The 27,740-nt window shown below is 42.5% G+C and overlaps 2 protein-coding genes across 3 annotated transcripts; both read left to right on the forward strand.

The window, feature by feature from the left end:
- The first annotated feature begins 568 nt into the window (after positions 1-568).
- On the forward strand, positions 569-3,778 carry LOC139633201 (uncharacterized). Its single transcript, XM_071498726.1, has 4 exons — positions 569-879; positions 1,615-2,163; positions 2,267-2,427; positions 2,997-3,778. The coding sequence occupies exons 1-4, from the start codon at positions 715-717 to the stop codon at positions 3,427-3,429; spliced, it is 1,308 nt and encodes a 435-aa protein (XP_071354827.1). The 5' UTR covers positions 569-714; the 3' UTR covers positions 3,430-3,778.
- An 881-nt stretch (positions 3,779-4,659) lies between these two features.
- On the forward strand, positions 4,660-26,947 carry gna11b (guanine nucleotide binding protein (G protein), alpha 11b (Gq class)). 2 transcript variants are annotated; one of them, XM_071498729.1, is made up of 7 exons: positions 4,660-5,474; positions 15,648-15,832; positions 17,793-17,947; positions 20,769-20,897; positions 23,123-23,252; positions 23,361-23,514; positions 24,334-26,947. In XM_071498729.1, exons 1-7 carry the CDS (start codon positions 5,339-5,341, stop codon positions 24,522-24,524), a joined length of 1,080 nt encoding a protein of 359 aa, XP_071354830.1. In that variant the 5' UTR covers positions 4,660-5,338; the 3' UTR covers positions 24,525-26,947. The 2 variants fall into 2 exon arrangements, with proteins under 2 accessions (XP_071354830.1, XP_071354831.1); XM_071498730.1 differs by lacking the exon at positions 20,769-20,897 and adding an exon at positions 19,636-19,764 and having other exon boundaries at positions 5,194-5,474; positions 24,334-24,668.
- Positions 26,948-27,740: the final 793 nt, after the last annotated feature.

Here is a 27,740-nt window from a genome sequence, read left to right on the forward strand (position 1 = left end):
ATACACAGGCTTTGATAGTCAGCCCTGCAAAACAAACACAAACACTCAGCAGTTTTAACTGTTATTACAAATAAATGACATGTACTAATAGTCATCCACAATGAAGGCTATACACATTTGTTTTGCAATTTATACACACTAATATTCTGTTTGTACCAACTGATTTAGCTTTTGCTGCTACATTTTAGAGGCTAATATTGTAAAAGATTTTAGCCAGGTAAGAAGTGATCATTGTATAAAATATGGTGCATTGTTATAGATGAAACAACTCAACATTTGACCATATAAAGAGTTTAAATGAGTGACAACATGTAAGTTCTGCTTGCATGTTAATGAATCAGTAATGATGATCCTACAGTAATACATATAATATAACACTACAGGGGTCTATTTTGCTTCTGAATTATTCTGTACTTTTACTTTTTAAGTTTTACAATGCGGGACATTTATTGTGTTGCTACTTCTTAGGTAAATGATTTTGATGGTTTCTCAGATAAGAAACACCCTCGCAACCACTGCTTATTTTCAGACACTAGGTGGCAGCACCTTTGTGCCGCTCAGCGTCGGACACAAAGGAAGAAAGCGGATGTACACAGGCTCACAGCGGCCTGTGTGGTGAAGTGACGGTGGGCGCGCCGGCACCTGGGCCGCGGTGTTTCCTCTGCTGCCGTTTCTCCGTGCCCTGCGCGCTGTCACCCGGCGGAGGTTGTGAGCATGGAGGAGGAGGAGCAGCTGCGGTCGTTCATGTTCCTGATGACCTACCTGCTGCTGAAGCGCAGGAGAGACTTAAACAACGCAGACACCCAGAGGCGCAATGAGATCCAAAGACGCATCCGACACCGACAGTACTTCTTCCAGAGACAGAGGAGGATGCTCATGGTCAGTGCCCCCCCCCCCCCCCCCCCCGTCTCATTTTATTTCCCACTGAGCCCCAGCTCTGATCTTATACAGTAGCTTCAGAAAGTATTCAGAACCTTTCACTTTTTGCACATTTTTTTCAGCTGCATTTTTGGAAAATGTTTTCAGAAAAGTTAGCAAATTTATTAAAAAAAAAAAACAAACAAAAAACCCGACATTCTCATTTACAAAAGTATTCAGACCCTTAATTAAGTTCTTTGGAGAAGCCCCCTTGGCAGCATGTGCCAATTATTTTCTCAGTCATCAATAAACTGTCTTGTTTTGTCTGACCAACAGTACAAAACCCCGCAAAATTTGAAATTTACAGTCATATAAAACAGAAAAACTTAATTTCGAGGCTGAAACCTGGTGTTGTTGAAAATGGTGTGAAATGAAAATAAAATGAGTATTAAAATTCTTATTAAAATTTTCTCTGGATTTCTCTTGAAACAGAGCAAAAGTTCTTTGTTGGAATATCTTCATTTTTGAATATAAAATCTGACCATAAATATGACAAAAATGTGTCAGGTAGAATTGGTAATTATAATTCTTGCAGTGGTCAAAGAAACTAAGCTAAACATTTTCTCTTTTCAGAGAAAAAGCACGATGGTCTCAATAGACCCCTTTAAAAAAAAACAAGTAGACAAATGTTGGAAAATCTCGGAATTAATGTAAAGAAAACGTCTTTTATTTTATGTCTTAACTTTTTCTCCCCAGATGATGATAGCAGGAAGTATCCGCTCCAACATCCGCATCCGCACACGCCCCTGGACCACAACTCCAAGCACTGATTGGTGGGAGCGGGTGGTGATGACAGAATTCCAGCCCTCTGATTGGCTGGATAAGTTCCGTATGAGCCGGGAGACGTTCTTCTACCTCTGTGACAAACTGAGGCCCCGTCTGGCTCGCCAGGACACCAGCTTCCGCCTGGCGCTGCCGGTGGAGAAACGCGTAGCCGTGGCTTTGTGGCGTTTGGCATCAAACATTGAGTACCGCACCATCAGCACCCTGTTCGGTGTGGGGAAGTCCACTGTGTGCAGGTGCGTTAGAGACATGTGTCACGCCATCGTGGCGCTCCTCAGCTCCATCTACCTACGGCCCCCCAATGAGCAGGAGCTGGAGGATTCAGCTCAGCTCTTCCTGTCCCACCTGGGCTTCCCTCACTGTGTCGCTGCCATCGCAACACTCCACACAGCCATCATCACTCCATCAAACAACGCGTCTGACTATGCTAACCCTGCCGGCTGGCTGTCAGTGCTGTCTCAGGTAGATAAGACACCTGCATCTGTGCTGCCGCAAATACGCCCTCACAAGTTGTCCTACATCAGATTATGACTTCTTGCCTCCTCCTGTCTCCCTGCTGTTTCAGGTGGCTGTCAGTGGCCGGGGACAATTCTGGGATGTATGTGCCAGTTTCCCAGGTGGGACGGACCCAGCTGACATCTTACAGAACTCATCGCTGTGGGCCACAGCTGCAGAGGGCGGACTGTCTCCTGCACAGCTCCCCGTGTTCATCGGAAAACCACTTAGGTTCAGTTAACGCCAGCAGCATGAGAATTGAATCAAGATCCAATTCAGACACAGGCTTCTGATATGTCCAATTTATTTACTATTTTAATTAAAAGTTGGATGCGTTTGGTGTAGCTGCACTATTTTCTGTTTTCCAAAATGTAAAGTCTGTGTAAAAGCAATGAGTTTGACACAGAATAAATCTTCCGGCAGTTGAGCGAAGTCAACTAAAAAAACTTAACATGCCTGAGTGTGATAACATAAGTTCAAAGGTTGGAGGTGGAGGGGGGAGGGCACACATCTCTTTAAATTTAATTATAAAAATGCAAAAACTTGACAAACCTCATATATTCCTGTCTGTTCAATTATACATTTGAACCATTAGCATATTATACAGTTGTAAGCCTGTTCTGTTTATAGTAACTGTTTATCAAAATCCTTTAGACTTTCGTGGACAGGGGGTTAGGATTTACATCTCTGCCCTGTAACAGTGGAGGTTGTCACAGTTTTGTCAAATTTAAGTATAAAAGTCTCCCGGTGTGTTTTTGTTTTCAGGCCATAACTGACTGAAAACCATCTGTCATGTCCAGGTATGTGCTACTGGGGGAGGCCTGCTACCCGCTCCAGACCTGGCTAATGAAGGCTTATCCTGAGGAAAAAGGCAGGAGGGCAAGTCACGCAGCACTGACGGAGCCACAGCGGCTCTTTAATCGGCGACTCACCAGGGCGCTCTGCGTGTCCCAGGAGGCGCTGCTGAGGCTGAGGGCACGCTGGCAGTGCCTGAGCAAGAGGAACGACTGCGGACTGGACGTGGTACCCACCATGATCCTGGCTTGCTGCATTCTGCACAACATGTGCGAGTCCCACGGTGACGCCTTCAAGGCAGAGTGGCAGGTGGAGGTGGTCGAGGCAGAGAGCCCTCAGCCCAGCCACAAACAGCTCCTTTCAAACAGTATGGACCAAAGTCATGCTGAGGAGGTCCGGCAGCTCTTCTGTGACTATTTTCTGCAGCAAAATAATTGATAAAGGACTAATATTATCTAATAATATTAATATTATCTGTCCTAGCTTCACGTTTTGTTTGACTTCCAATAAGGATTTTTGAACAGCGAAACTGTCTTTCTGTCTCCATTATATTTTTAAATCTATCAAACAATCTTGTCTTCTATCTTGTAATAAAACTTGTTCTATTTATTGCAGCCATGTCCTCATTTATATAATACATTTTTGTGTAGTGCATCATTGCATAAAGATTCCTGTATGATTTAAAGTAAGTTTGATGTACAGTCCAGAGTTAAGGTATTTGGAGAATTAAATATGTGTTTTTCTTCAGGCTCTCAGTTTGAAATAGAATAAAGGATACTCCATTAAAGTGCAAAGTCTCAGGTTTAATGCTAAATTAGATAGATGGACAGACTGAATGTATTCTTTTAACATGTTGCATGCAAATCTACTCTAAGGCCACAAGGTGTCACTGCTTTCACAGAATATGGCCACCACGATCCTCACTGATAATTTGACTTGTCTGATGCGGCTTGCTTTATACCACAGGTCATTGATGGGATGACGGGGAGGGCTTGTAGAAATGTCTTCTGTCTTGATAAAAAAAAATAAAAAATAAAAAAAAGTCTTCTGTATTGATGATCTTCATGTTACACCATACTGTACAGACCTTTTTCAGCAGCGCCGCACACATGCAGCAGGTGTTGGACTTGATTTAAGAGTGGACACGTATATAAAAACTGGAAAAACTGATTCTCCCAGTGCCCACGGTCACATCCCACCCTGAGACCCGCCTCGTCCATTCAATTGGTCTGTCACAAACCTGTTTCACGCAAACCTCCGTCTGCCACTCAACACCACAATCTCTCCTCCTCCTTACTTGGCATCGTGCGTGTGTGTGCATGTGTGTGTGTGTGTGTGTGTGTGTGCCCACCTTGTTCCCGCGACGAGCCATCCGAAAGCCAGCTGTTCGCTGTGAATATATTTCTGGCAAAAGCCGCCGGCTCGGCACGCACTTTACTCCCTCCCACCCCCCCACCCCCCCCCAGCCCCAGTCTCCTCTCTTTTGAGGCCGTGGTCGTTTGCCTTCAGTTTTACCGTCAAAATGAGTCAGGATGTGATGGGGTGCTGTCCTGCTATCGCTAGCTAGGCGGACAAATTCCTTCAACCAGCCTGCTGTTTCAATCACTGCGGGTTGACACAACACTAGCTGAGGCGCTGTTGGGTGAGCTAGCGGGCTAGCAAGGCAGCTTTTTCATAGCCGTTACGTCTGTTTTAGCTAACGTTAGCTAATGTAGTTACTCAGAGAAACGGACGCAGAGCTGCGGCGTGGATAGTGCAATAACGGTGGTCACTAATGTTAGCCAGGACTGCTACTTCTTCTAGGGTGAACTAGCTCGCTTAACGTTGAAGAGACTGCACAGATATCATCTGTTACGGGTTTGGATGTCGCGACACTGCAGTTTTGAACCACTTTTGCCGGATTGTGAAGACAGAATTGGACCACATTGACAGCCGAAAAGATAGAATTGGACCACCAAGCGACCGAGCGGGTTAATGATATAAACCAGGTGTTGAGTGGCTAATCTGTGGCAGTTGCGGTAATTTTAACACTAGCTGTATTAAGGCAGAGCATCCCGGGGAGGCCCCACCGTCTCCTGACTCCCCTCCCCTGTCCGAATCTCCCGTGATTTGCCGAGAACACCCGGGTGAAGTCGCAGTTGTTCTCGGCTGGGGGGACAACTTGACAGCGAGGCCCCTAGCTTTAGTCTCCCCTCCCCCAGTCCCGTCCATCCATCCGTCCAGCCCCGACAGACCGCCTCCTCCTCGCCTGAGATCGAAGCGAGGACCGGGGATTCGGGATAAGCCGAAACCGTGGGCAAGTGTTTGTCGGGTCCCGTCTAAAACCGGGCTGCCAAAACCAGAGGGGATGACTCTGGAGTCCATGATGGCTTGCTGCCTGAGCGAAGAGGCGAAGGAGTCGAAACGAATCAATGCAGAAATTGACAAACAACTCCGCCGAGACAAGCGAGACTCCAGGAGAGAGCTAAAATTACTTCTTCTCGGTATGTGGCATGCTATTTCTTAGATACCCTTTTATTGTACTGTCTTGTGTCGTTACATACAAAACTAACCTCCTTGGGCCTTCTTGGCAAAGCTAGCAAATTCGCTGCTAGTTAAGGTTGCTAGCTGGGAGCCTGGTTTCAGTGTGAGTAACGTTATGGCATGATTTCCGAAATGCGTGGCTTGTCTTGTAGCTTGTTGAGTTAAAACCAGTTAGCTCGTCTGTTCAGGTGCATAACTGCAAGACCAAGCTAGCCACCGAGACTGCCTCTATATTCGAGTGTGCGTGTATTGCATTGGTGTGCAGACAACAGCTCATTTGCCATCGAAGTTACTAAGATGTCACCGTTTACATGCTACCACATGCTAGTCAGTGGGCCAATTTGGCTTTACAGACTAGCCCCCGAGCTAATCAGTTGGCCAGCTTTAAGACTCTGTTTTTTTTTTTGTTTTTTTTTTAGCTGCTGGTGTGTAAAGGTGAAGATGGTCAATTGATAATAGAAGAAGCTTTGGGTTGCTTTACACTGTTGCTCACCAGGTTGCATAACATTTGTACAACCTGAGGTGCTTCAGCTAGACCTTGCTTGGTGCTCTTTCATTCATTTATCTTTCTCTTATTTATTAGTATGCACCCACTGTCACAAATCTACCCTTCCAGTGGACAAGGATACTGAGGGATTTGCCCCCTCATCCTGGAGTCTAGCTGAGTAGGTTAGCTATTTTTATAGCTGGTGTGTGGGCAGGTGGGAGCTGCTGTTGAATAAGTTGCTCTGTACTGCATTGATTCATAGTTCTGTGGACACAAAGAGGAACAATAGGCTATGCTTTACCACAAAATGTACTTGCATTGCTTTCAGGAAAAATGTATTCAGTGTGGCTAGGCTAACTCTGAACCGCATGTGCATGATGTGACCCGTCAGCCACTTAAAACAACAGATTTCAATTGTTAAAGCTTCTTGGGGGGGAAAAAAAAAAGAAAAGCAGGTGTCCATTTTTAGGACAATTAAAATTATCTAGGTTGCATCCTTAGTTTCAAAACGTTTGCTCCCATTTCTCGCCCATCAAAAGCAGCCCTGGTTATTTGACATGTGTGTCTCCTTTCATTTCCCTGCTGAATACCTCAGCTTGGAGAAGTAGGCCACACTAGAGTCATACCGTCGATGGGACATATTCTAATCTGTGTCATACATTTTAATCGCTATTGCACTCTATTCTACCTGGCGGCCAAGGTGAACAGATGGAAAGGGTGTTTGATTTTGCATGGCAGTTTTGAAATGGGTTGCGTGTGTGCTGCAGTTGTATTTCTCTTGTCAGGTGATCAATGAAGGGTTGGCTAGACTAAGTGATTTTAAGAGATTTCAGGATTCAGGCAATCATTTACACGCTGTCTCGACACTGGCTTTTTCATCAAGTGTGCTCATTGTTTTAGTTGTTCTCTTAGTGTTTACAGTCTATGCCTGATTTTGTCAGCAGACAAAAAAAAACTTATCAAAGTGCCAGTTTGAAAGGCTGAAAGCAAGCAAGAATGACAGTAGAATCAGTCATGCTGTAAGTGGCCCATCCTGTGTGAGTTAATGCTGTCAGTGGATGCCTGGATAAGGACGTGTAAGGCAGGATTAGTCCAGGTTTTAATAGGCTTGGTTAAACACATCCGCTGCTCAGACTTTGAGATGTCACTGACTCCTATTATCCCCTGACATTATTCTAAGGCCCACAGCCCTCAGTTAGCTGCCGGCCTCTCCTCACCTCACTGAAGGTTGAAGACGATCGCTGCTTCTGAACATTTACCCGCCATGTTCCATCAAGTGTGTTTTACAGAAAAGGGAAAGTGATACTGCGATGCATAATAAGCTCTGTCCGTTTAGCCATCTCGGTAGAATATTGTGGGAGTTGTTCTGTCATTAGCTACCCTGCAGTTCAGTGCATGTGCTGGAGATTGGTTGTACATTTCAGCTGGGCTTGCAGCAATGTGCCCAATAGCTTCTTCAGGCACAGTATGCACATTTTTAGTTGAACATAACGTGTCACTGCAGACTGCTGTAGATTTAGTACTCAAATATTTTAGTGTGGAGACATGCGATCCTTTTTAAGGTATCAAAATCCAGCTCACATCTGATGCTGTGTGTCTGGATTTAGTATAGAATGATTAATTTAGGGTAGACAGAACTTCCGTTTGAAGAGTTGCAACTATTCTGTGTTTTTATATCATTTAAATTCAAATGTTTTTTGGGGGTTGGGACAAAAACAAGAAATTCAAAAAATTCAAATACAATCAATACAATTTCCTAAAGCCAGAGGCCCAAAATGAAAACAATTTAACAGTGATGGAAAGCAAAGCATGTTTAAGAACCTGGACCCAGAGAATGTTTTTTTGTTTTTGCTTGAAAAAGGATTTAAACAATTAATCGATTATCAAATAGTTGCAGACTGACTGAGAAATCTTTTCAGCTCTAGATTTATGTAACAGCTGCTACCATTTCTGCTTGCAGCATTCCCCTAACAACAAAGTTTTTCTCGCATTAGTTCAGGTCCACCCTCCCTCTGTGTCCCTCTCCCTTCCTGGCAGAGTTTACTATATGGCCAGGGTGCATCGCCATAATAGCCATTTCTCAGCAAAGCAGTTATGAGGCTATGCCAGACACAGGCATGAGGTTTTCAGACTAAGAATACCGCAAGGGTGAATGTTAGGGTTAGTTTTGTAGGTAAAAGTTATTGCAACTTCAAGCTTAGCCACTTGGTCAGAAAATAACAGCTCTGCCAGGCCTGCAGCAGTGCCCACAGTCTGGCTGCCTGTCACTGAGGGCCATATCAGGCCATACCAGCAGCTTCCTGCTCCACAGACCAGTGGTTTGCCTCTACTTGGTCAAAACACAGTGGGCCAGGAGCTGTGGCCTTTGCTGCATAGGGTAAATGAACCGCTGGAGTGAGCGAACGGTCAGTAAAGTGAGATGGAAGGGCAAACACTTTAGGGTTTCTCAAAGTGCTGACCGAGGTAAACTGTGAGCTTCCATTCAAGCTGTCAGTGAACCAGTTGGCATTCGTGTTTTTTGTAAAGATGTGGGCTTCAAATGAAATCCGAGTAACAGAATGTGTTGTGATCAGTAAAACATCCCTAGGATGACGTCAGCAACACAGTTTTGGTCATCAAGCTCTGTATTTAAGAAAAAGGTCTGACTGGGGTAAAAGTTGGCTCCCTGGTAGCACATCATCCCAGGCGTGGGTTTAATGTACAGTCTTTTGCCAAATCCTCATTGATTGACTTGTTCTTGTTGATCCTCCCCGTCTCAGCAGAACGTCTTGTTTCCAGGTTAAGACATCCTTCAGAGGAACAGTCTGATTGAACCAAGAAGAGGATCAGGGGTTAGGCTCAGATGTTTATTGCTGACCTTCCTTCTCTTGCCAAGCCGTCTTATTTTGATCATATATGGCAATAGGGATCCTCTAGCTCTACTCCTCAGTGGTTGTGTGTGTGTGTGTGTGTGTCTGTCTGTCTGTCTGTCTGTCTGTCTGTGAATACAGTACTTTGAATGCCAGTGAATGTGGAGCTGTGTGGACAGTCAGTTATTACTGAAACCCAGATCCAATGCTTTTAAATATGGAAATCATTATGAGACAGGATTTGCAATACATTGGCTGATATACATTTTTTCACATAAACATGAACTTTTGATAAGGATTTCTTAAATATGATTATTAAGGAATTGTGACCAAGCTATGTACTGGATTTTTTGCAGTTGAAAAATAAACTCCTCTCTTGTGGACAAACTATTTAATAGAAGCACTGTTTCCTAATTACCTCAGATATATTTTTGGCCTTTCTACTCTGCAGTTTCTTTTCACTTATCAGTCGACATGTACCCACAACAACCTAATATCAGCCAGTAAATTGACCCAATCTCTAGTACACTTAGCTGTCACTTACTCTCAGTGTATTTTAATGAAAGATAGACCAGAATATCTTCAAAAAACAGATCTGAGATTCTAAATCCTTCCTCTTTGACACACTTCTGCAAACATATTGTTCCTGAACACGTGATTGTGAATGTGGTGGCATCATTGCTACAAATGAACAGTCATCATTCAGAAAGATGCTTGGATAAGTTGAGATTTTATATTGACATTAATGTGGAGAAAGTAAAATGTTTTGGTAGAAATGTTTGGTTTTTATCTCCTTACTTGCAGGACATAATGGTTAAACTTCTGATACTACTATGAACCACTGTTGCCTGAAGCTTGTTCAGTTTTTTTATCCTTAAGGGCAGGCGTGTTTTGTATTTTTGGGGTCACCGAACACCTTTTATCAGAAAGTTGCATGGAGAGGACAAAAAATAATGGATGAAAACAATGGAGACTGACATGATTGGTTCATGGTCAGCACCTGAACCTCTAGACCACAAGGGCACCCCGAAGATAGTCTTTGTGTGACTTGCTTTTGTTTTCACCCAGGTTTGAGATTGTGAGTGTGAGGCCTTGGTAAATCTGCAGCTTCTTTGCGTGATATTTCAGTGTTTTTTAGAATGTTTTTTTTTTTTTTAATGGACTCACAATGTGGGGTAATGAATTGGTGAGTGACTGTATGTATGACCACACAATAGAATTTAATTGTGTGTGGTTGTCTGGACTATCTTACAGTTTTCACTCAGAGCAGTACCTGTAGCCACACAGGAGTATTTATCAAGTCAAAGTGCGTAATTCAAGTATCACTTCAAGTCACTGGAAGTCAAAGGGTCACCCCTAACTTCAGTAATCTTGAAGTCACAGTGAAGTAAGCACACAGCGCATGTTCTCCATTACAGAACATATCCGGTGTCTCCATCCAGACTCCCTCTGCGTCTCTGCTTGTTTGCAGTAAATGCTCAGGCAGTCGCCCTGCCTCAGCCAGCCTTGTACACACTCTTTGTCTCTCTCTGTGCCATGGTGTCTTTTACACAGTTGCTCATATAGCTCACTAGTGCATAGTTGAAGCACACACAGACACACAGACACACACACACTCTTAAATGGGGTCATGGCAGGTTCTCTGGAGATATGGGGGTGAATGAGGCTAGATGGTGACTGTCCCACATAGTGCTGCTACCCCTGCTCCCCAGACGGGACGGGGACGTAGCCTGCCTTTCTGTTCACTGCCAGTTTCCTCAGCCCTCTCTGCTGACAGGGTGGCATGTTCATTCCTGTTTACTCCCACCAGCTGCTGTGTACAGTAAAGCCCACACTTCTCTCTGGATGTACCGTTTCGACTTCCGTCACATCATCTCTCAGATTCATGTTGGATTTGGAATGAGAGACCTTGTCATTTTTTTTGGAGGATGTCGGGTGTTCAATGCGGTTGTGATTTCTAGTGTTGGGTACATTTAAATCTGTGTAGCAGAGATGCACAATGTTTGTTTTCTGCCCATGTGTGGACATGGAGCAATGATATCTCATAGAATCTCTTGTTATGAGATCCCCTAAAATAAGTGCTGTGGCTTAAGAAATAATGTCAACATCTAGGATTTTGCTGTTTTTAGTGAGAAGCAGCGGAGCACAGTGTGTGTATTGCAGACTGAAATACTGCTGCTCACTCCAAATCTTTTGTAAAGCCAGTATTTGATTTTTCTTTTTTCTTTTTTTTTTCCTTTGCTCACCCACACCCACTCGACCAGAACAGCACTCAGCGCATACTCACTGGTGAACAGACAAAGCTGTCCTAAGTTGGTCAAATGAACGTGTGTGTGTGTGTGTGTGTGTCTGTTATGTGCAGTGCATGCTTTAGCATGTATGTTCAATTTACAGCTCTGACACCCACGCGCATTGAGCACTCGGCAGATGCAGAGACGTCGGCACAAAGCAGCAGATCCTGACAGCAAGCAGCACATGCTGGAAAGCTGCAATACAGCTGAGAGAGAAATCTTCCTCTTTAGCTTTGTGTTTCTGCTTGTGTGTGTGTGTGTGTGTGTCTGTTTGCTGGAGTCCTGTAATGTCTGCATGGCCTAGGTCATTGCAGGAAAAAAGGGAAGAAATGGGCCATCACAGTGGAGGTAACATCCATGCCTTGAGGTTGACCACAGGATCCGTGTGTGTCCACAGTTGGTTAGGCAGCTGGTGTGTGTGTTGTGTAGCTCCAGGCTGCCTTGGCTCAATCCCTTGCCTTTGTACGTCTGAAAGAGGCCAGTTTCCAAGATGAATTTAGTGAAAGATTGAGACCCACGCTTCATTTCAATTGGCCTTGTGACTGTCTGATTCATGTAGTATCTTTCCAGGTCTCTAATAAAAAGGCTAACACCTATGTGATGCCAATTTTGGAGGTTTTGATGAAGCTTTAACCTCTGCTGTGTCCATGCAAATTTTTCCCTGTCTGCTGAGATTGGATTGCAATGCCCTGACAGTTAATATACCCAGATAAGCCAACACTGTTCATACCAATGGACCATTATATTTTCATGTGTATTTGCATATAAGTTTACCACAATGCTGATAATCCCCTTCTCCTATTCATCGAAAGCAGCAGCAGGCATTGCAGAGGGAAGCCGGGTTTAGCAGGCACGGCCCTACTGGTGCATGAGGTCTCTAATGGCCGGCCATGCCTGCATATGAAGCATGACAGAAGAATTATAGGATATGAGCACACTGTATAAACAAAGCAGGCCTTGCGCACACGCACACACACACACACAGCCAGATAAAATGACAGTGAGGCAACCTGGGCTCAACCAAAACTGCTGCACTAAGACAGTGGTGTGTCAAGTCCATCAGGTGTTGTGTCACGAGCTGACATCAGTCGCGTTATGTAAAGGCTTATGAAAGCTAGCCTGGCAACAGAGGATACAGGTGAAGTGTTTGGTGTCTTTACATGACAAATAGCTGTTACTATTTACATACTGTTTTTGTTGCACTGGCTCTTCTTAATTTGGCTGTTCAGAGCAAGTCTTAATTTTCTGTTCATTGTCGTCGGGTTACCCTTGATTGAGACTTAGCTCTGTTCCAAGAAACACATCAGCTCCACAAAAGACCAGTGTTGGTGTGTGGGCTGCGTAGTGTACCTTGCACTGTTGCATTGGGGCATAATCTAAGCTCTCTCTCTTTTTCTCTCACACTCGTCGCTACCTAGAACATAAAGCGTTATCAAGCCCAAGTAGTGTGTGAGCTATTAAAAGGTGACCTCCTTTTTCTAGGTCATTACTAAAAAAGAATGGATGGATTCTAGTTATGAATATCCAAAATTCTTGACAGAGAGGGATGAGAATGGAGAGGCATATTTCTAGCCTAAGGGAGGTTAGGAGGGGTTGTGATGGAGGGGGGCAGAGTGTGTAGTGTATTTGTGGGGGAAGAGCTGGTGAGGGCATGGAAATGGTTGTGGCTGGCGCTGGTACAATCTGGGGAGGAAAAAAGGGAAGACAGAGGCCCGCAGTGTGTTGTCTGGTGAAAGAGGGACACGACAGTTAAGAGAACATAGTGGAGGGAGATCTTGTGACGGGGTCACGAGAAATAAATCAGACATTAAGCTGGAGAGTGATCCTCTTGCTCCTTTGCTGAAGCTGTCTGCAGTCACTACCAGGACACTACCCCAGTACAAAGAATACGCTCTGTATACTTGACTCCTTTTGTTAGCTAGACAATCAAAGTTTTTATTAGAGCGACTACCTTGTAGGCACCAGTGTGCAGCGTTCACTGCAGTGCATTGATTCTTCCAGGAGACATGATGAAGATAAGAGCTTTAACACTGAATCATAGACTCTAACTAGCCCCTGTTTTCCAAAATTGGGCATTTCCTCCGATGAAGGAGGGTCATTTCCCCTTATGGACACAGTGATGAAACCCAAATTTTGTTTCTGGGATTAAGGTATTTCTTCCCCACATCAGCAGAGAAGCAGCTACTTCTGCCAACTGTCTTTACGCTCCTTGGTGTTAGGAACCCCTTACTGCTGACCTCAGACCTGCTTTTCACCCCCCCTCCTCCCAGAGTCTCTGTGGAGCTGAGGCCCTTCTTCTCTGTTGTGCACCAAAAGATGAAGAGCACAGAGCAAGCCTGAGGGGCTCACAGTTATATTTACTGTCTGCTACGAAAGAGTGTAGAGAGAAGGGGCGGGTGGGAGGGGTTTAAATTGAGAAAAAAAAAAAAAAAAAAGAAGGAAGAAAAAAAAAAACACACAGGAACGAAAAAGAGAGGGAGACAGAGGATGGGGTTGCCATGGTAACGGAAATATGGCTGCTCTTCAAAAACCTTGAATGTAGGTGGTGGTGAGATGAGTGTGTGTGTGTGTGTGTGTGTGTGTGTTTTTCCTCCTCGTCTTTCCCTTTCAGTTTGCCAGATATTATGGATGTGCAGGATCCCTTTTGATTTCACTGAGCGCTGAGATGCCATCAGCTGTTTTTTTTTATTTATTTATTTTTTAATTATTATTATTTTATTTTTGGATGGCCTGAGGGTGGTGATTCTGGGCATATAGAACATAGAGAACTAGTGTGAAATGTGGGTTAGGCCCAACAGACCCCCCAGCATGTTGGGGGTTTATTTGGCAATCACTGTAGATTTTGAAAAGCTTAAAAACGAGTGTTTTACTGAATGCAGAGATTTTTGACAAATCAAGAATGTTTTGGCCTGAATAAAGAATGTATTTTGTAATCCATGTGTTTTTTCTTGGGCACATTTACCATGTGTAAACCTGGAAACCTGACACCCCTTGAAATATTACAATGATCTTACATCCAGATATGGACTCAGGAGGGCAGAGGAGGATCACTGAAGGAATGCAGCCTTTAGATGACGACCCCTACTGTCACCTTTTGGCAGCGGCAGTTCAGTGTTCGTTCCTAAATGTAGGGCAAGTTGTTTAATCATCCTCATTAAATTAGCTCATATCCTCCGCCGCTCTTCTCTCCCCTTCTTCCTGGAAATATTTTTGATTTCCACAACAGTTTGATAACATCCTGACGTCGCACAAAGACGCTTTGACATGTTAGCAGTCGTAACCAGTTTAGTTAATCAACTTGGAATCCTAGTAGAGGGATTTCGTAACGTGTGAAACTGACTTAAATGGGCATCTCGCATTAATCGAGTTTAGAGAGAAGTATCAGACCATTACTTTGGCATCATTTGTATCAGGTTGTGCTGAATTGCTTGGCTTATTGATTAACAGAAATTAATACAAATTAAACATCAGATACGCAAACAGACTGCAGTGTATTCTTGGATCTCTTTGACTGGCATCAAAGTTTTTGGTGAGTTTTGCATCTGTCTTTGGTCACAGATTTGGCTTTTAGTCATCTTGGCACAAATGAGGAGCCTGATTTCATAATGAGGTATCAGCGAGTTGGAGGGGAATGGGACTAGCACAGAATAGCGCTGGATAATATAAATTCTTCTATCGCAGTCATTTTAAATCAGTGTTGATACACAGAGACCAGTTTTTATTTTCACCTAGCTAAAACTATAATATAACACAACAGTCCTGAAATAAGACACACTTACATGAAGGTTATAATGCTCAGTTCTTTAACAGTCATTTTGGTTTGGTTAGGTTGTAGCTTGTGGAGCTGTTGAATTGCATTGTGCTACGCTAAGAGGACAAACTCATTTTGTCTCATAATATATTTTGTCATTTTGTGTCATTAGAGCTGAAAACTACTCCACTAATGACTTGACAGTGCCACATATACAGTACTTGGGCTGCTTCGTGACAGACTGTTTATAGTTATTGGGCAAGGAAACCCCAAAAAGTAGCTGAAGAAGAAGAAAATATTCTGTTCTTACTTATCTTTCATCTTTCTCAGGTGCTGTTAATGCTTTACATGAGAATCTCAAAGACTGAGAGTCATTTCAGTGGAAAATATTGACTTTTAAAAATGTTATTTTTTTCTGTCTTCACTTCATTATGAAAACATATGATCTCAGTTAAGTAAACCTTTTCATGTACTGACACCTGTTGATTTCCAAAGTGGCCAGGGACCTGAGACTGAGTTTATGAGGAATGTTATTTTACTTTCCAGGCTTTTTGCCAAATTTTGTCTCATTCTATGGAGCAGAGAGTTTCTTATCTCGCCTTCTCTTACTCGGTCTTTCTTTTCCTGCTTTCTTTTGGTATTCTGGATGTGATGACAGACCAGTCCTTACAGAGCTTTGCGACACTGTTCCACTTTGCCCACGGTGTAACTTTGCTGCACTCTGTCTCTAACTCTGTGTTCTCTGTCCTGTCCAGGTACGGGAGAAAGTGGCAAAAGCACCTTCATCAAGCAGATGAGGATCATCCATGGAGCCGGATACTCAGATGAAGATAAGAGAGGCTTCATCCGGCTTGTTTACCAAAACATCTTCACCTCCATGCAGGCCATGATCCGCGCCACTGAGACCCTCAAGATCCCCTACAAATTTGAACAGAATCGGGTAAGGGCTATCCTGTCATCCATTCCACACTCCTGTTTGATTATTTTAAAGGTGTGAGTGCTGAATTTGTATGCCATTTAGTTGGATTTTGTGAAACGCCACAGGGTATCTGCGCAATCAGAAATAGGCTATATTTTAAGCAAGCCCCAGGACACGCAACACATCCAAACCAAACTCCAGATATAATGTTTGAGTATTTGTACATAGGCATCCTTTTGATACATTGAAAAGACTGAAAATGAAATATTTACCGACATTGTGGACACAATACAACAACATAATTATAGTCTAGTCTATTACTGTATGCTACAGTGGTTCTCAATTCCAGTCCTCAGAGCCCTGCTGGTCTTTTATTGTGAACCTCTAACTGAGGAGTGATTTACTCTTGGGGTACAAGATGAATGTGGTCTGCTAGGACAGAAAACCTCCAGTATGGTCCTTCATAAGGATTCAGAATCAGTATCTACATAATAAATTAACAGCATCGTCACCTAAATATTGTGAAGCAGATGATGCATTCCGTAACAACATCATATGATTGCGACTTCTGGCCTCCACAGATAATTTGGTTACAAAACAGATGTCACTTAGTTGATGTTGTCAAAGGAAATATGTTTAATTTAATGTTTGAAATTTGAAACACTCATTATGTGCCACAAGAAGGAATGGAGATAGATCAACAAGATTTACAGATAGTCCCGGGTAGTGTTGACAAGCCATCTTCAGGATACAATACAGTCTTCTTCTTCTTCTTCATCTTAGAAGTTAGTGTGTTGCATTCTTGCACTAGTTCATCTGTGAAATGTGTGTTAGTTGCTTCTATATTTTTGTAACCTTTGTGGTTTGTGTAATCAGGACGGATCGTGATTATATCAAACTGTTGTTTCCTTTTTCAAAATAAAAGTCCTGAACTGAAATCACAATTTCTTTGAATTGAAATATATTCATTTTGGTAAAGAGGCATATTTACTGTTATTTATAGTTACTTTTGTTTGATATAGTATGTATATGTACACATCAACCAGACCTTTATTTTGTCTTACTCAGTTGACAAGTTTAAAGTCATCTTTAACTGAAGCAGGGTTGCTAGATCACATAAGGTAATACTGTAATTAACAGGGTAGCAGTGGAGGATTTTTTTTGCAGATGGCCTTAAAATGTAGGCAGTTTCAATACTTTGTCACCCTCAAGAAAAGGAAAAAAGCCTCAGGAGTTACTCATTAAATGCAGAGAGAAAGGATAGAAACATTTTGGTCAAGGCAGCCATCTTCAGTGCACCAGACATTAAAACCAGACATAAAATGCACCACACTGGCCCCATATAAGCAGATGGCAGTGATATTTTAAGAGCTGCTCTAAAGACAATTCTTTGTTGATTTAAAAAAAATAAAATAAAATAAAATTAAAAAAAAAAAACACCATAAAGCTTAGAAAACTAAAATTTTAGTCCCACACATCTACTATCAAGTTCTATGAGTAATACTGAATAGCAAAGGACTGGAGATCCCTTTAGATGAACTGTGTGAAGGCAACTATGGCATACTATGGACATTATACATTTCTGACCTTTGCCCATTGCCATTTGTTATTTGGGGATTTCTTTTTAAGACCTTTATGAAATTCTTCACAATGATTATCTGATATTTTCATATAAAGTCTGCCAGTCAGTCTACTTCCTCTTCATCTGTTATTCCAACTGTATGTTTTACATCCTCTGGTGCACAGGAACTGATGTGTTTAGTTTGTCTAGCAGAAACATTATCTTTGGGATAAGTAAAATAAGTGGGTGGTTAGGATCAGCCAACAGGTCCAAACAGACTTATCGACAGATATGCAAAATATCTTCAGCTGGAAATCTTAGGGAATATGTGACTTAATACATCTGGCTGCGTTTTTCTTTTTTCTTTTTCTGTTTGTCCTATTGTTTTCCTGTCTCATCCTCTCACCTGTGTCTTCCCAGTCTAATGCCATGCTCGTGAAGGAGGTAGACATTGAGAAGATCGCCGGGTTTGACCAGCCCTACATTACAGCTATCAAAACCTTGTGGGCCGACCCGGGGATCCAGGAGGCCTACGACCGCCGCAGAGAGTACCAGCTGTCTGACTCCACTAAATAGTATGTTTGTGTGTGTGTCTGTTTGTGTGTCTCTGTGTAGACAACTGTTATGATGTCTGTCTAGGATTTAAGAATGGTATTTGTGTGAATGTCTGCAACACAATCTGTGTGTGTGCTTATGTAATTTTGTGAGTGTGTGCCTGTGATGTTGATCTGGGAACTGATGCAGTTTTATCAGATTTGTTAATTTAAATATTAATTCTCAAACTATTGTGTGCTTTATTATACATATTAGCTTTTGTAGAATTTGATGATAGCCCAGTGATTTTATTGGGATCCTTTTGCAAATCTGAATAACAAAAATTAAAGAAAGGTAACTGATACCTAATGATAATAACAAATGTCTCAGTTCCCAGACTTTACACCCAGGAGTCACACAATAAATGTGTGAAATAGGTGTGTACTGAAATGCTGCTGGTGTGTCTGTATTTAAATTAATGTGACAGTGAACTTGTGTTTGCATGCAGATAAAATTTCAAGGGTCACTTCGCTAAAATCAAAAAATAATGCCTGCCACCCCCACTAGCTCACATTGATTCTGTAGCCATATCTGCTTATAGATATCTGTTGCTGTTGCTTTGAGAAGCATATTTAAATGATCATTTATGATTACTGAAACTATCTGCATATCTACATATCAACCAAATTTTAAGGTGAAAAATATATTTTGTATGATTTCTGGGGAACTGACCCTTTGATTTTATGTGTAACAAGGAGACAGAATTGTCTCCAGAGATCAAGACAGCTGTTTCAGAGTAATTAGGGTGTATTTGGATGTGTGCCTGATGGCAGGTTGGGTATATATGTTCTGTTGTAAATACCTGCATATAATTACCCTGTTGGTTGTGTAATGTATGCTGGGCAGGGCAGCACATTAGCCTTTTATCCACGTGCAGTATTGGTTGGCAGATTTCAACATTCACCAGCTTATTTACACAATTTGGCTTTTAATTGTTGGTTGTTTTCCACCATTGTTGTACATTTCCAGTGTATGATGATTGCATGATAATTTGATAGCGGTGCAATGCGTTAGTGGGGTTCCTTAGACCTGAGAGACGACTGGGTGGCCTGACCCAGAGTTCATGCTGTCTCATCCAGAGAGCAGAACACTGACTGTAATGCCAGGATCCTGTCTGTCTTTTAACATGTTAATAAACAACATGCTGCCATCCATCCATCCATCCAGACAGAATTAAACACAGAATACACACAGTCCGTTCTAATATTGTCTCTCTGCACTCTCCAGTGGCACCCTTATCTTTATGCACATATTAGCTCACATGCTATAGCTAATATAATAGTATAAAAATAGTAGCCACTAACCCCAGATTTCTTTTGAAAACTGGCAAGGTGTATTGTGTTTGCACTTTATTTGCAGCCAAATGTGTAAGCCTCCTGTTCTATAGTTGTGTGTGTCTGCAACAATTACATTGTAATGATTTGTGACAGGATGCTCAATTGCTGAAGGTAGTTCACTCACTTTATAGTGCCCCCTGGTTGTGTAATGTCTGTACTACAGTTAAATGCTGCTTCAACTCAGCGTGTGTGCAGATGTGCTTGCTGTGTTTGCAATGTGTTGGTCAGCGTTTAAGCTATTTGTTTGTCCTGCATGGTTCTGAATGTGAGAAAGACAAAATTGAATATGTCTTTATTTCAGCGTTATCTACACTGTTCATGTATATCTCCAGTTACCTTAGCGATATAGACCGTGTGACTGCGGAGGGATATGTTCCCACCCAGCAGGATGTGCTGAGGGTCCGTGTTCCCACCACGGGTATAATAGAGTACCCATTTGACCTGGAGAACGTCATCTTCAGGTACCCCCAAGGCACCAGGACTGCAGCATCACCACAGCGAAAGGACATAAACCACTGATGACTGTCAGGATACTAACACATTAGCTCAGAGGGTGTTAGTTCTTATAAATTGAACTAAAAAAAAAAGGGAAAAATTCCCAGATGATTTGTATCCTGTCTGTGCAATAACAATGCACTTACAAACATGCAAATGCCACCACATTATCAGGGTAAAAAGACCCAGTTGTTTTTCAGAGGAAAATAAAAATGATGCTGCGTTTAGATGAAATGAGCCTGAGGGCCAGGTTGGTTAACCTGATTAGAACAGTGGTTTGTGTCCAGAGTTGTGCTGAGGTTCTGACCCCAGGATAAAAACTAGGGCCAGACATGCTGCACTGTAGCGTGTGGGGAACCGCCACCAAATACCACATGAAGAAGGATTAGACAGCAATGTCAAAGATTCTGCAGGAAGTTGTTATAAAATCTGTGAGACAGCACGATTTGAAATCTAGTAGATTTTAAACTTAACGTGCCTTTGGAAAAAGAAAGTAGGGAATCTGTTTCCTGCTGTCTTTGATATCACACTTGTCCAAACCTTCTTTATCTAATTCCAGGTTCTGCTGTTTCTGCTGCTCAAGTCACTGCTACTACCGTCACTGATGCCCTTCACTGTCTGCAACATAATCCACCAACTACTTGTCATCACTGCAAATTGTTGTCAATATAAAAAGAGAGTCAAGTAAACTCAAAGCTACAGTTAACAGCTTATCTCAAAGGTCTTATGCTGATTTATGGATAGAGAGTGTTGGTGGAGCAGTGACACTAACTAACACCCCTTTGTTTCTGAGATGTGGCGTTTTCTGTGAAGCTTCATCAACAGGACTGATCCACACTTCCTGGAATGGCAAGGGGGGGGGGGGGGGGGGGGGGTTGCGGTAATTGCCTGTCACGCTTTATATAACTGTTTTCCTGTCTTTTTTTTTTTCTCTTTATCTCTCTCTTCTTCGCCGTGGGCCTGCCTGTAGTTATCTGTCCGATCTGGATCGTATTGCAGATTCCAACTATCTTCCCACTCAGCAGGATGTGCTCAGGGTGCGCATCCCCACTACAGGAATCATAGAGTACCCCTTCGACTTGCAAAGCATCATTTTCAGGTAGAAACACGCCACTTTTGGCCGGGTCCCTCCGTGTTATGCCGTGACATCATTGACACGTACATCATCTGATGTGTTTTTGTTCAAATCCCCAATTAAACCATGTTGTCTGTCCTCTCCATCAATGGAAAGAACGTATGCTGTGACTTTTGATTTACAAATTTGACTTGAGTGTACGTTTCCCAACCCTACTCTTTAATGCGCCGATCATAAAAATTAAGTCATTAGCATTTTTTTGTGTCCCCGTAGACCCACACTTTCTTTTACCTCCTGCCACCAACAGCAATCACACCACACGTAACACAACCCCCTAATGAACACAAAGTCCTACATTCTGGTGCCCGGTCTCTGTAAATGGGTCACCTCCTCTCTTCCTCCTCCTCTCCTCCTTCCCTCTCCGGCTGGCAGAAGAAACGAGGTCGTCCTCTCCGCGGTGGAGGAATGTTATTTTGGGCAGCAGGTCCTGCAGGGCCTATATTGGCCCCGGGTCTCTGTGGAACACAGTGGACTGGGCCACCACCAGGGGGCACCCTTGCATTGTGAATTGTGCAGCTCTCTCAGAGACCACATTGCACCTGGTCTGGAGGCTTGCACCTGTGCATCCAGAGGTGCACCGAAATACGCACTACGAGGCATTAAATAGCACCAGTGCCATTTATACACCGGCTTCGACAGAAAAAGGTTCTTGACGTGAAAGATTTTATTGAATCTGCTGTCACAGATGAAAGCTTAATGAAACTGGGACCCTAAACTCCCCAATGAGCGAAGGGTGACCTTGTCAAGGAGAAGCTCGGGAAAACTGAAACCCTTTGAGGATTCGCACATGTCATCAGTCAGGATTGCTGTTCATGAATGGCCTCAGTGAATGCCAGCCTATCTACCTGCAGGCACATGCCAGTTTTTGCTTAGTTAGTTGTGTTAGTTTATCTCGCACGGATTCTAAACGCCATACTTCTTCAGCTTTGTAGCCTCCCATTAGGTGATGTAGGAGGCGTCCTTCTGCCAAGAAAAGGATCCCGCCATCAGAGGTGCCCCCTGTATCTTTCAACATTTCATTCTACCTCCTGCCCTCTGTCTGTCCTCTATCCTTTGTGGCTGTACCCCTCTCCATCTCTTCTTTTATCCTTCTTTTTATGCGCCTCCCCCATTTGTCTTCCTCAAGTGCGTTTTTTCAGAACTTTACGATTGTTCTTTTGTGGTGCGTTATCACACACACATGCACCAGGGTAGGTCCAGAAAGCTTTCACTGTATCACATAAACAGGAGTACTTACTGATGTAGCATCAGGTGTAATCAGCAGATGAATGCCACTCAGTTTAAGAATCCCAGTAAGATACACAGTTTCCCATGTCCAGAAATGTTGAATTGATCCTCAACAGACTGATTATAATAAGATTTCCTAAACTGAGTGGTTTTCCTGATTCTTGATCTGTCTTAATTGGGAATCTTTCATCTTTCTGGTGGCTTGCATGACTCACTCACAGTGAAGGACAAAAGCATATTCACAGTTCACATTTCTTTCTAGTTTATTTGTAGTTTGTGTAGTTTTTTGCCAAATAGAGATGACTGTACACATTTGGAAGGGGAAAAAAAAAAACTGAAGTTGTGAATTCTGGCTAATCCTCTTCTTACGGTGTTGAATCCATCAGGTGTTCAGTTAACTGCTGATTGTTCAAAGATAATTGAAAAGCTAATAAAACTGCAATATTATTATTATTATTATTTTTTTTAACAAATGGTCAGGATCCTAAATAAATGTTAGGCCTACTTCTGATGCTTTCATGCGTCCCCGGATGAAAGACTATATTTTCATTTGGGTCATGTGCTGAAAATGTTTAAGAAAGACATACGCCACAAAATATATTCAGGGCTGCTGGACCTGAAACTGATCTGGACCAAAACATTCTGCTGTAAAGTTCATTTCCTGTAAATGCAAAGTGAGTCATAATCCAGTGTATTTGTGATATCGTAGAATATACAGGGTTCATAATTTGTTTCTGTCACTAAATCTGTCTTGATGGATTCAAAACCTTAGTGAAAATGAAGCACTGTCCTCACAGTGAGTTTGAACTTCTGTCTTGTTAAACACTGAGTGCTCATTGTGGCTACTAATCTAGAGTTAGATCACTTAACATACACCAGGATTTATATGATGATATGTTTTTTTTTTTCTGTCTTGCTTCCTCATTTTATTATACCTCTCTTCACCTACATCTTACCATCAGGATGGTGGATGTAGGGGGTCAGAGGTCAGAGAGGAGGAAGTGGATTCACTGCTTTGAGAACGTCACCTCCATTATGTTTCTTGTGGCACTGAGTGAGTACGACCAGGTCCTGGTGGAGTCGGACAACGAGGTGGGTTGACCAGTGCTACGTTTGTCACATAGCATCTGTAGCACCTTAACCAATGATTTAAAAAAACATCACACTGAGTTTTCTCACACTTCTGTTCCCCTACACCAGAACCGCATGGAGGAGAGTAAAGCCCTATTCAGGACTATCATTACCTACCCTTGGTTTCAAAACTCCTCCGTCATCCTCTTCCTCAACAAGAAGGACCTGCTAGAGGAAAAGATCTCCTACTCTCACTTGGTGGACTATTTCCCCGAGTTCGATGGTGAGATCATGTGTGTGTGTCTGTGTCTGTGTGTTGACTAATCTGACACAACTTTTTGTGTGGTTCCCTCTAGATGGTCAAAGTTTGCAATCATGCTGTCTGATAGATTACATGAATGAGTAATGAAATTGGTTTTGACCATAGTCTTTGCATTAGACGTTATCACTTTTGACTGAGAGTATAGATGTGTCCTGTTGGTTATGCATCCTATAAATTTATTTGTCCACCTACAAAAATGATCATGTGATATTTAGGCTGTATTCACACCTGACCTGTGCAGCTCAGTCAAACTCCAGAACGTTTGCCTGTTTGTTTCACACGGTTTTGAATCTACTATACTATATATTTGTGCCAATTTGTGCTTTAAAATCAACAAAATTTTCTCTGGCGCAACAGAAAGTGAAAAGAAGTTAAAACCCAGGTGTGTTGAGCTGCTGTTCCACTCCCTGCATTTTAGCAGTCGAAATAAGTGAAGTGCAGTTTCACAGTTCCTGTTTAAAATACGGTGCGTTGTTGTCCTCTTTCAACCAGTCAGGCATGAACAATAAAGCACGTTGTTACATTTTTTTTTTTTTTTTTGCAAGGTCTTTGTGACACCAGAAAAGATAAGTATACACAAGGTGCAGTAACACACTTCAATACTTTCTTTCTGTCACTACTGGAATTAGATTTTTCCCATGGTGATGATGATGTCACAAGAACTGTCCAATGGATAAGCTAGCCCATATGACTTCATGTTTACACCACCTCTGGGTTAGTTGGTCATAAGTCAGCGTGAACAGGAAATAGACCAAAACTGTCTCCCTCTCTAAATTGCAGGTCCCCAGAGGGATGCACAGGCAGCACGGGAGTTCATCCTCAAGATGTTTGTGGACTTAAACCCAGACAGCGACAAGATCATCTACTCTCACTTCACTTGTGCCACGGACACTGAGAACATCCGCTTTGTGTTTGCAGCTGTCAAAGACACCATCCTACAGCTCAATCTCAAAGAGTACAACCTGGTGTGAGGGCTCAAGTACGACGCACATCTCCTTCCCATTGCACAAAATGCACACCTCTTTGGGAGTGTGCACTCAGCCCCACATGCATCACACAGCACACCATGCCGGCTCACACACAACCACACACACACAAACACACACAGACGCAAGCAAACACCCCCCACCCCTCAACAGAACCCTTCCCTGTCCCGTCCCACTCCCCCCCCACCCACCCCTCCAGTACAGTACATTCACAGATCCTCCCACCTGCAAACGCCGCCCCTGCTCTTTCACCAAAGCTCGCCCTCTTCCTCCTTCGCTCGGCAGCTTGTGTCAGAATCCTCGCTCCTCCCAAAGCTGCTCCGTGTGCCAGATCTGGCCCCCGGCTGCTGGCTCTGGCACATTTCATCTGGCACACAAACCTTTCACACGGGCTGTACAGTGACTGAAGGGGACTTTGATGTTTGTGTGTGTGTGGTACGTGTGTGTGTGCGCGCGTGTGTGTGTGTATTTGGGGCAGCATTGACTAGCAAGGAGCTGTGTTTTGGTGAATAGCAGCACCAAACCATTTTGGCCCTCCGGAGTTGACCCTCATTGGTGTGAGACTGGATTCTCCGTCATCTCCTCTCTGCCAGTGTGGAAGGAAGTGAATACTGTATCTGCTGAAAACACCCAAGGACCAGCGGCTCGATGCTAAAGGAGAGATACTTCAGAGTGATGTGAGGTTGCACACAGGACACGAGGGGATGGGGCCGAGGATTCTGTCTCCACCTCGCATCTATGAATGTACCCACCAGTGTGAGCATCGCAATCGCAAAAAATAGATATATATATTACAAAGTAAATGCATATGTAAACACACTTAAGACAAAAAGCACGAGAGGACAAGACATAGCTAATCAAAATCTGTTCATTGCTGAGATTTTTTAAATGTTTTTAATGATAGAAATTTGTTGCTACGTCTACTTCTATTTAACAGATAATGGCTAAATGGAATGGTGATAAGAAACGGTAAGAAAATCTATAAAAACCTTTTAAACAAAGACATCTAAAAAAAAGGAAGCAACCAGAAATTTACTTGACATAAGTATCCTTTAAAGACTTGTGTATTTTTATGTTTTAAGATAATCACATCGCTTCCCTCCTCCAGATGTTTTCTGTATGGATTCACAGGGACAATCTTCCATGTGACCTTGACAGTATCTGGCTCCACTGATAACACCCCCCCCCCCCCCCACACCCTTAATACAAAACATCAGTAAGCAGGTGAGAGGACCCTGCTTTTTAACACAGGCTCTGCTCCGATGGAGTGGAAGCAGATGTTGAGGGGAGTGTGATGTCATCATCAGTGTTAATTAGCCCACGGAGCACATCTGCAGCTCGGGCTGCAAGTAGCTTATTCAACAAAATAAAAAGCTGTAAATTAAAACACACCCACGCCCCCCTGGGGGTGGTGTACGAGTAGAATCCATGCGGTAACATCTCTGATGGCGTCATACCTGCGTCGCTCAGCCGTACAATCAGACTCACTTCCTGATGGTGACATAGTCATCCATTATGTCAGGAGGTGCTTCTGTTTACTTTTCCTTTTTTTTTTTTTTTTTTTTACTGTATAGTCACTTTGTTTATAAAAAGATTGCTTGCTGTTGAGTGGTGAGAGGAAGGGGGGGAGGGGGTTATGAACCTTTCACAGAAAACGCACTCTAAAGTCTGCAAATGTTGTTTGTGTATATTTGTTTGTAAATACATATACACAAAACACTCCTGTACAAAAATGCTCTGTGGTACACCATCTTTGGCAAAAAAAAAAATGACAAAAAAAAACTTAAAAAAAAAACTCAAAAAAAAGTAAACCTAAACTTCTTTCATTAGCATACAGTTTTTCCTATGAATTTATGGTAGTATTGATACTGTGATTATGGATTTTGTTCACTTGATTAATAGGACTACGCAGAGCTGAGTGGTGCTGAGGAAAATGATCAGCAAGGAGCAATAGTCAGAGAAAAGAGGTTCCTCCCAACCAGCCTCACAACTCCACACTACTGCAACAGCTCTGGCTCCAGAGTAATACTAACTAGGGCTGGTAAAAAAATCTTCACAGTATGGAGACAAGATGATTTTAAGAGTAATTAAAGATTTTTTTTATTTATCTAATTTATGGACCAGGTTTGAAGGTGTTGATAATTTGACTGCTTTTGATTCTGTCATGTTGAAGTGCTCCTTCTCTCATGGTGGAGCCTACTTGAGTCTGAACTGCTGTAAAAACGAATGTCTGGTATAGTAAGGACTTTATCTCTGCTTTCTATTTCTTATTGAGACATTTCCAGTTGTACTTGCCATCACATCTCCATCCATTTATAATAACTGTTTGGTTTCTTTAGGAGCCCTCACATATGTTTTGTTTGATTTTAAAAAAAAAAAAAAAAAAAGGAAAGAAAAAAAGAAAGAAATACAAGAAACTCGTATTTCCTCTCAGTTTATAGACGCAGCGCTGTAATGCATACCTAGAAAAATGTACAGTATGAACGTAGGTGGACTTTTTTATCAGTGATTGAAGACCTATGCGGTCCATGCTTGCTATTTGTAATTTAACACGAAAAAATTCTGTTGTCGGTTTTTGCATTGTTAATTTCAAGTTTTTTGAGGCTTGCTTTGATAGTGCCAGTGAAGTGCAGATACTTTTTTGGTCTTTGACCTTTTCTACAGGTGACTTATCCTTCATCCTCATTAAGGGCTATCACAGTGCATCAGGCATCAGACAGTGGGGAGTGGAGTACAGGACCACAGTGAACCAAGTCATCCACTACTAATTCTTGTTTATAAATGGAGATTTACTCGCAGTATGCGCTATAAGAAGTATAGGCAGGGTGTTAATGCAAACATTAAGTGTGTGTGTAGAGAGTTTACCAACACTAAGCAGTTTTCTTTATGTATTTCTTTATGTATCCGGCCCTTTGGTGAATTAGGTGGACCCAGTATCTGGCTCTCTGACCTTCACTACTTGCAACTTACATGTTTATTTGCATTGGTATCACAGTGTTACCTGTTACACCTCATGCAGTGTAGAGACCCTTATCACTAAAGAAACTACTACCAGAAAAAGTATTGCATGTTTCCCCAAGTATTTGACTTGTACCTGATAGCCAAGAAATCTTAATGACTATACTGGTGGTTTTGCATGTTTTAACCCATTCACCACAAATCTTACACTGTATTATTGACCATCTGTCAGTGTATAGATTG

The sequence above is a fragment of the Trachinotus anak genome, unplaced genomic scaffold (assembly GCF_046630095.1).
Source record: "Trachinotus anak isolate AG129_WGS33_773 ecotype Australia unplaced genomic scaffold, CSIRO_AGI_Tana_v1 ptg000015l, whole genome shotgun sequence".
Lineage (NCBI taxonomy): Eukaryota > Metazoa > Chordata > Actinopteri > Carangiformes > Carangidae > Trachinotus > Trachinotus anak.

Excerpts from the sequence above, each read along its gene's own strand:
- LOC139633201 (XM_071498726.1), top strand. The coding sequence starts at position 715 with ATGGAGGAGGAGGAGCAGCTGCGGTCGTTCATGTTCCTGATGACCTAC. Across the intron at positions 880-1,614 it reads GACAGAGGAGGATGCTCATG|ATGATGATAGCAGGAAGTAT; the intron begins GTCAGTGCCCCC and ends TTTTCTCCCCAG. Across the intron at positions 2,164-2,266 it reads GGCTGTCAGTGCTGTCTCAG|GTGGCTGTCAGTGGCCGGGG; the intron begins GTAGATAAGACA and ends CTGCTGTTTCAG.
- gna11b (XM_071498729.1), top strand. The coding sequence starts at position 5,339 with ATGACTCTGGAGTCCATGATGGCTTGCTGCCTGAGCGAAGAGGCGAAG. Across the intron at positions 15,833-17,792 it reads ACAAATTTGAACAGAATCGG|TCTAATGCCATGCTCGTGAA; the intron begins GTAAGGGCTATC and ends GTGTCTTCCCAG. Across the intron at positions 20,898-23,122 it reads TTGCAAAGCATCATTTTCAG|GATGGTGGATGTAGGGGGTC; the intron begins GTAGAAACACGC and ends TCTTACCATCAG.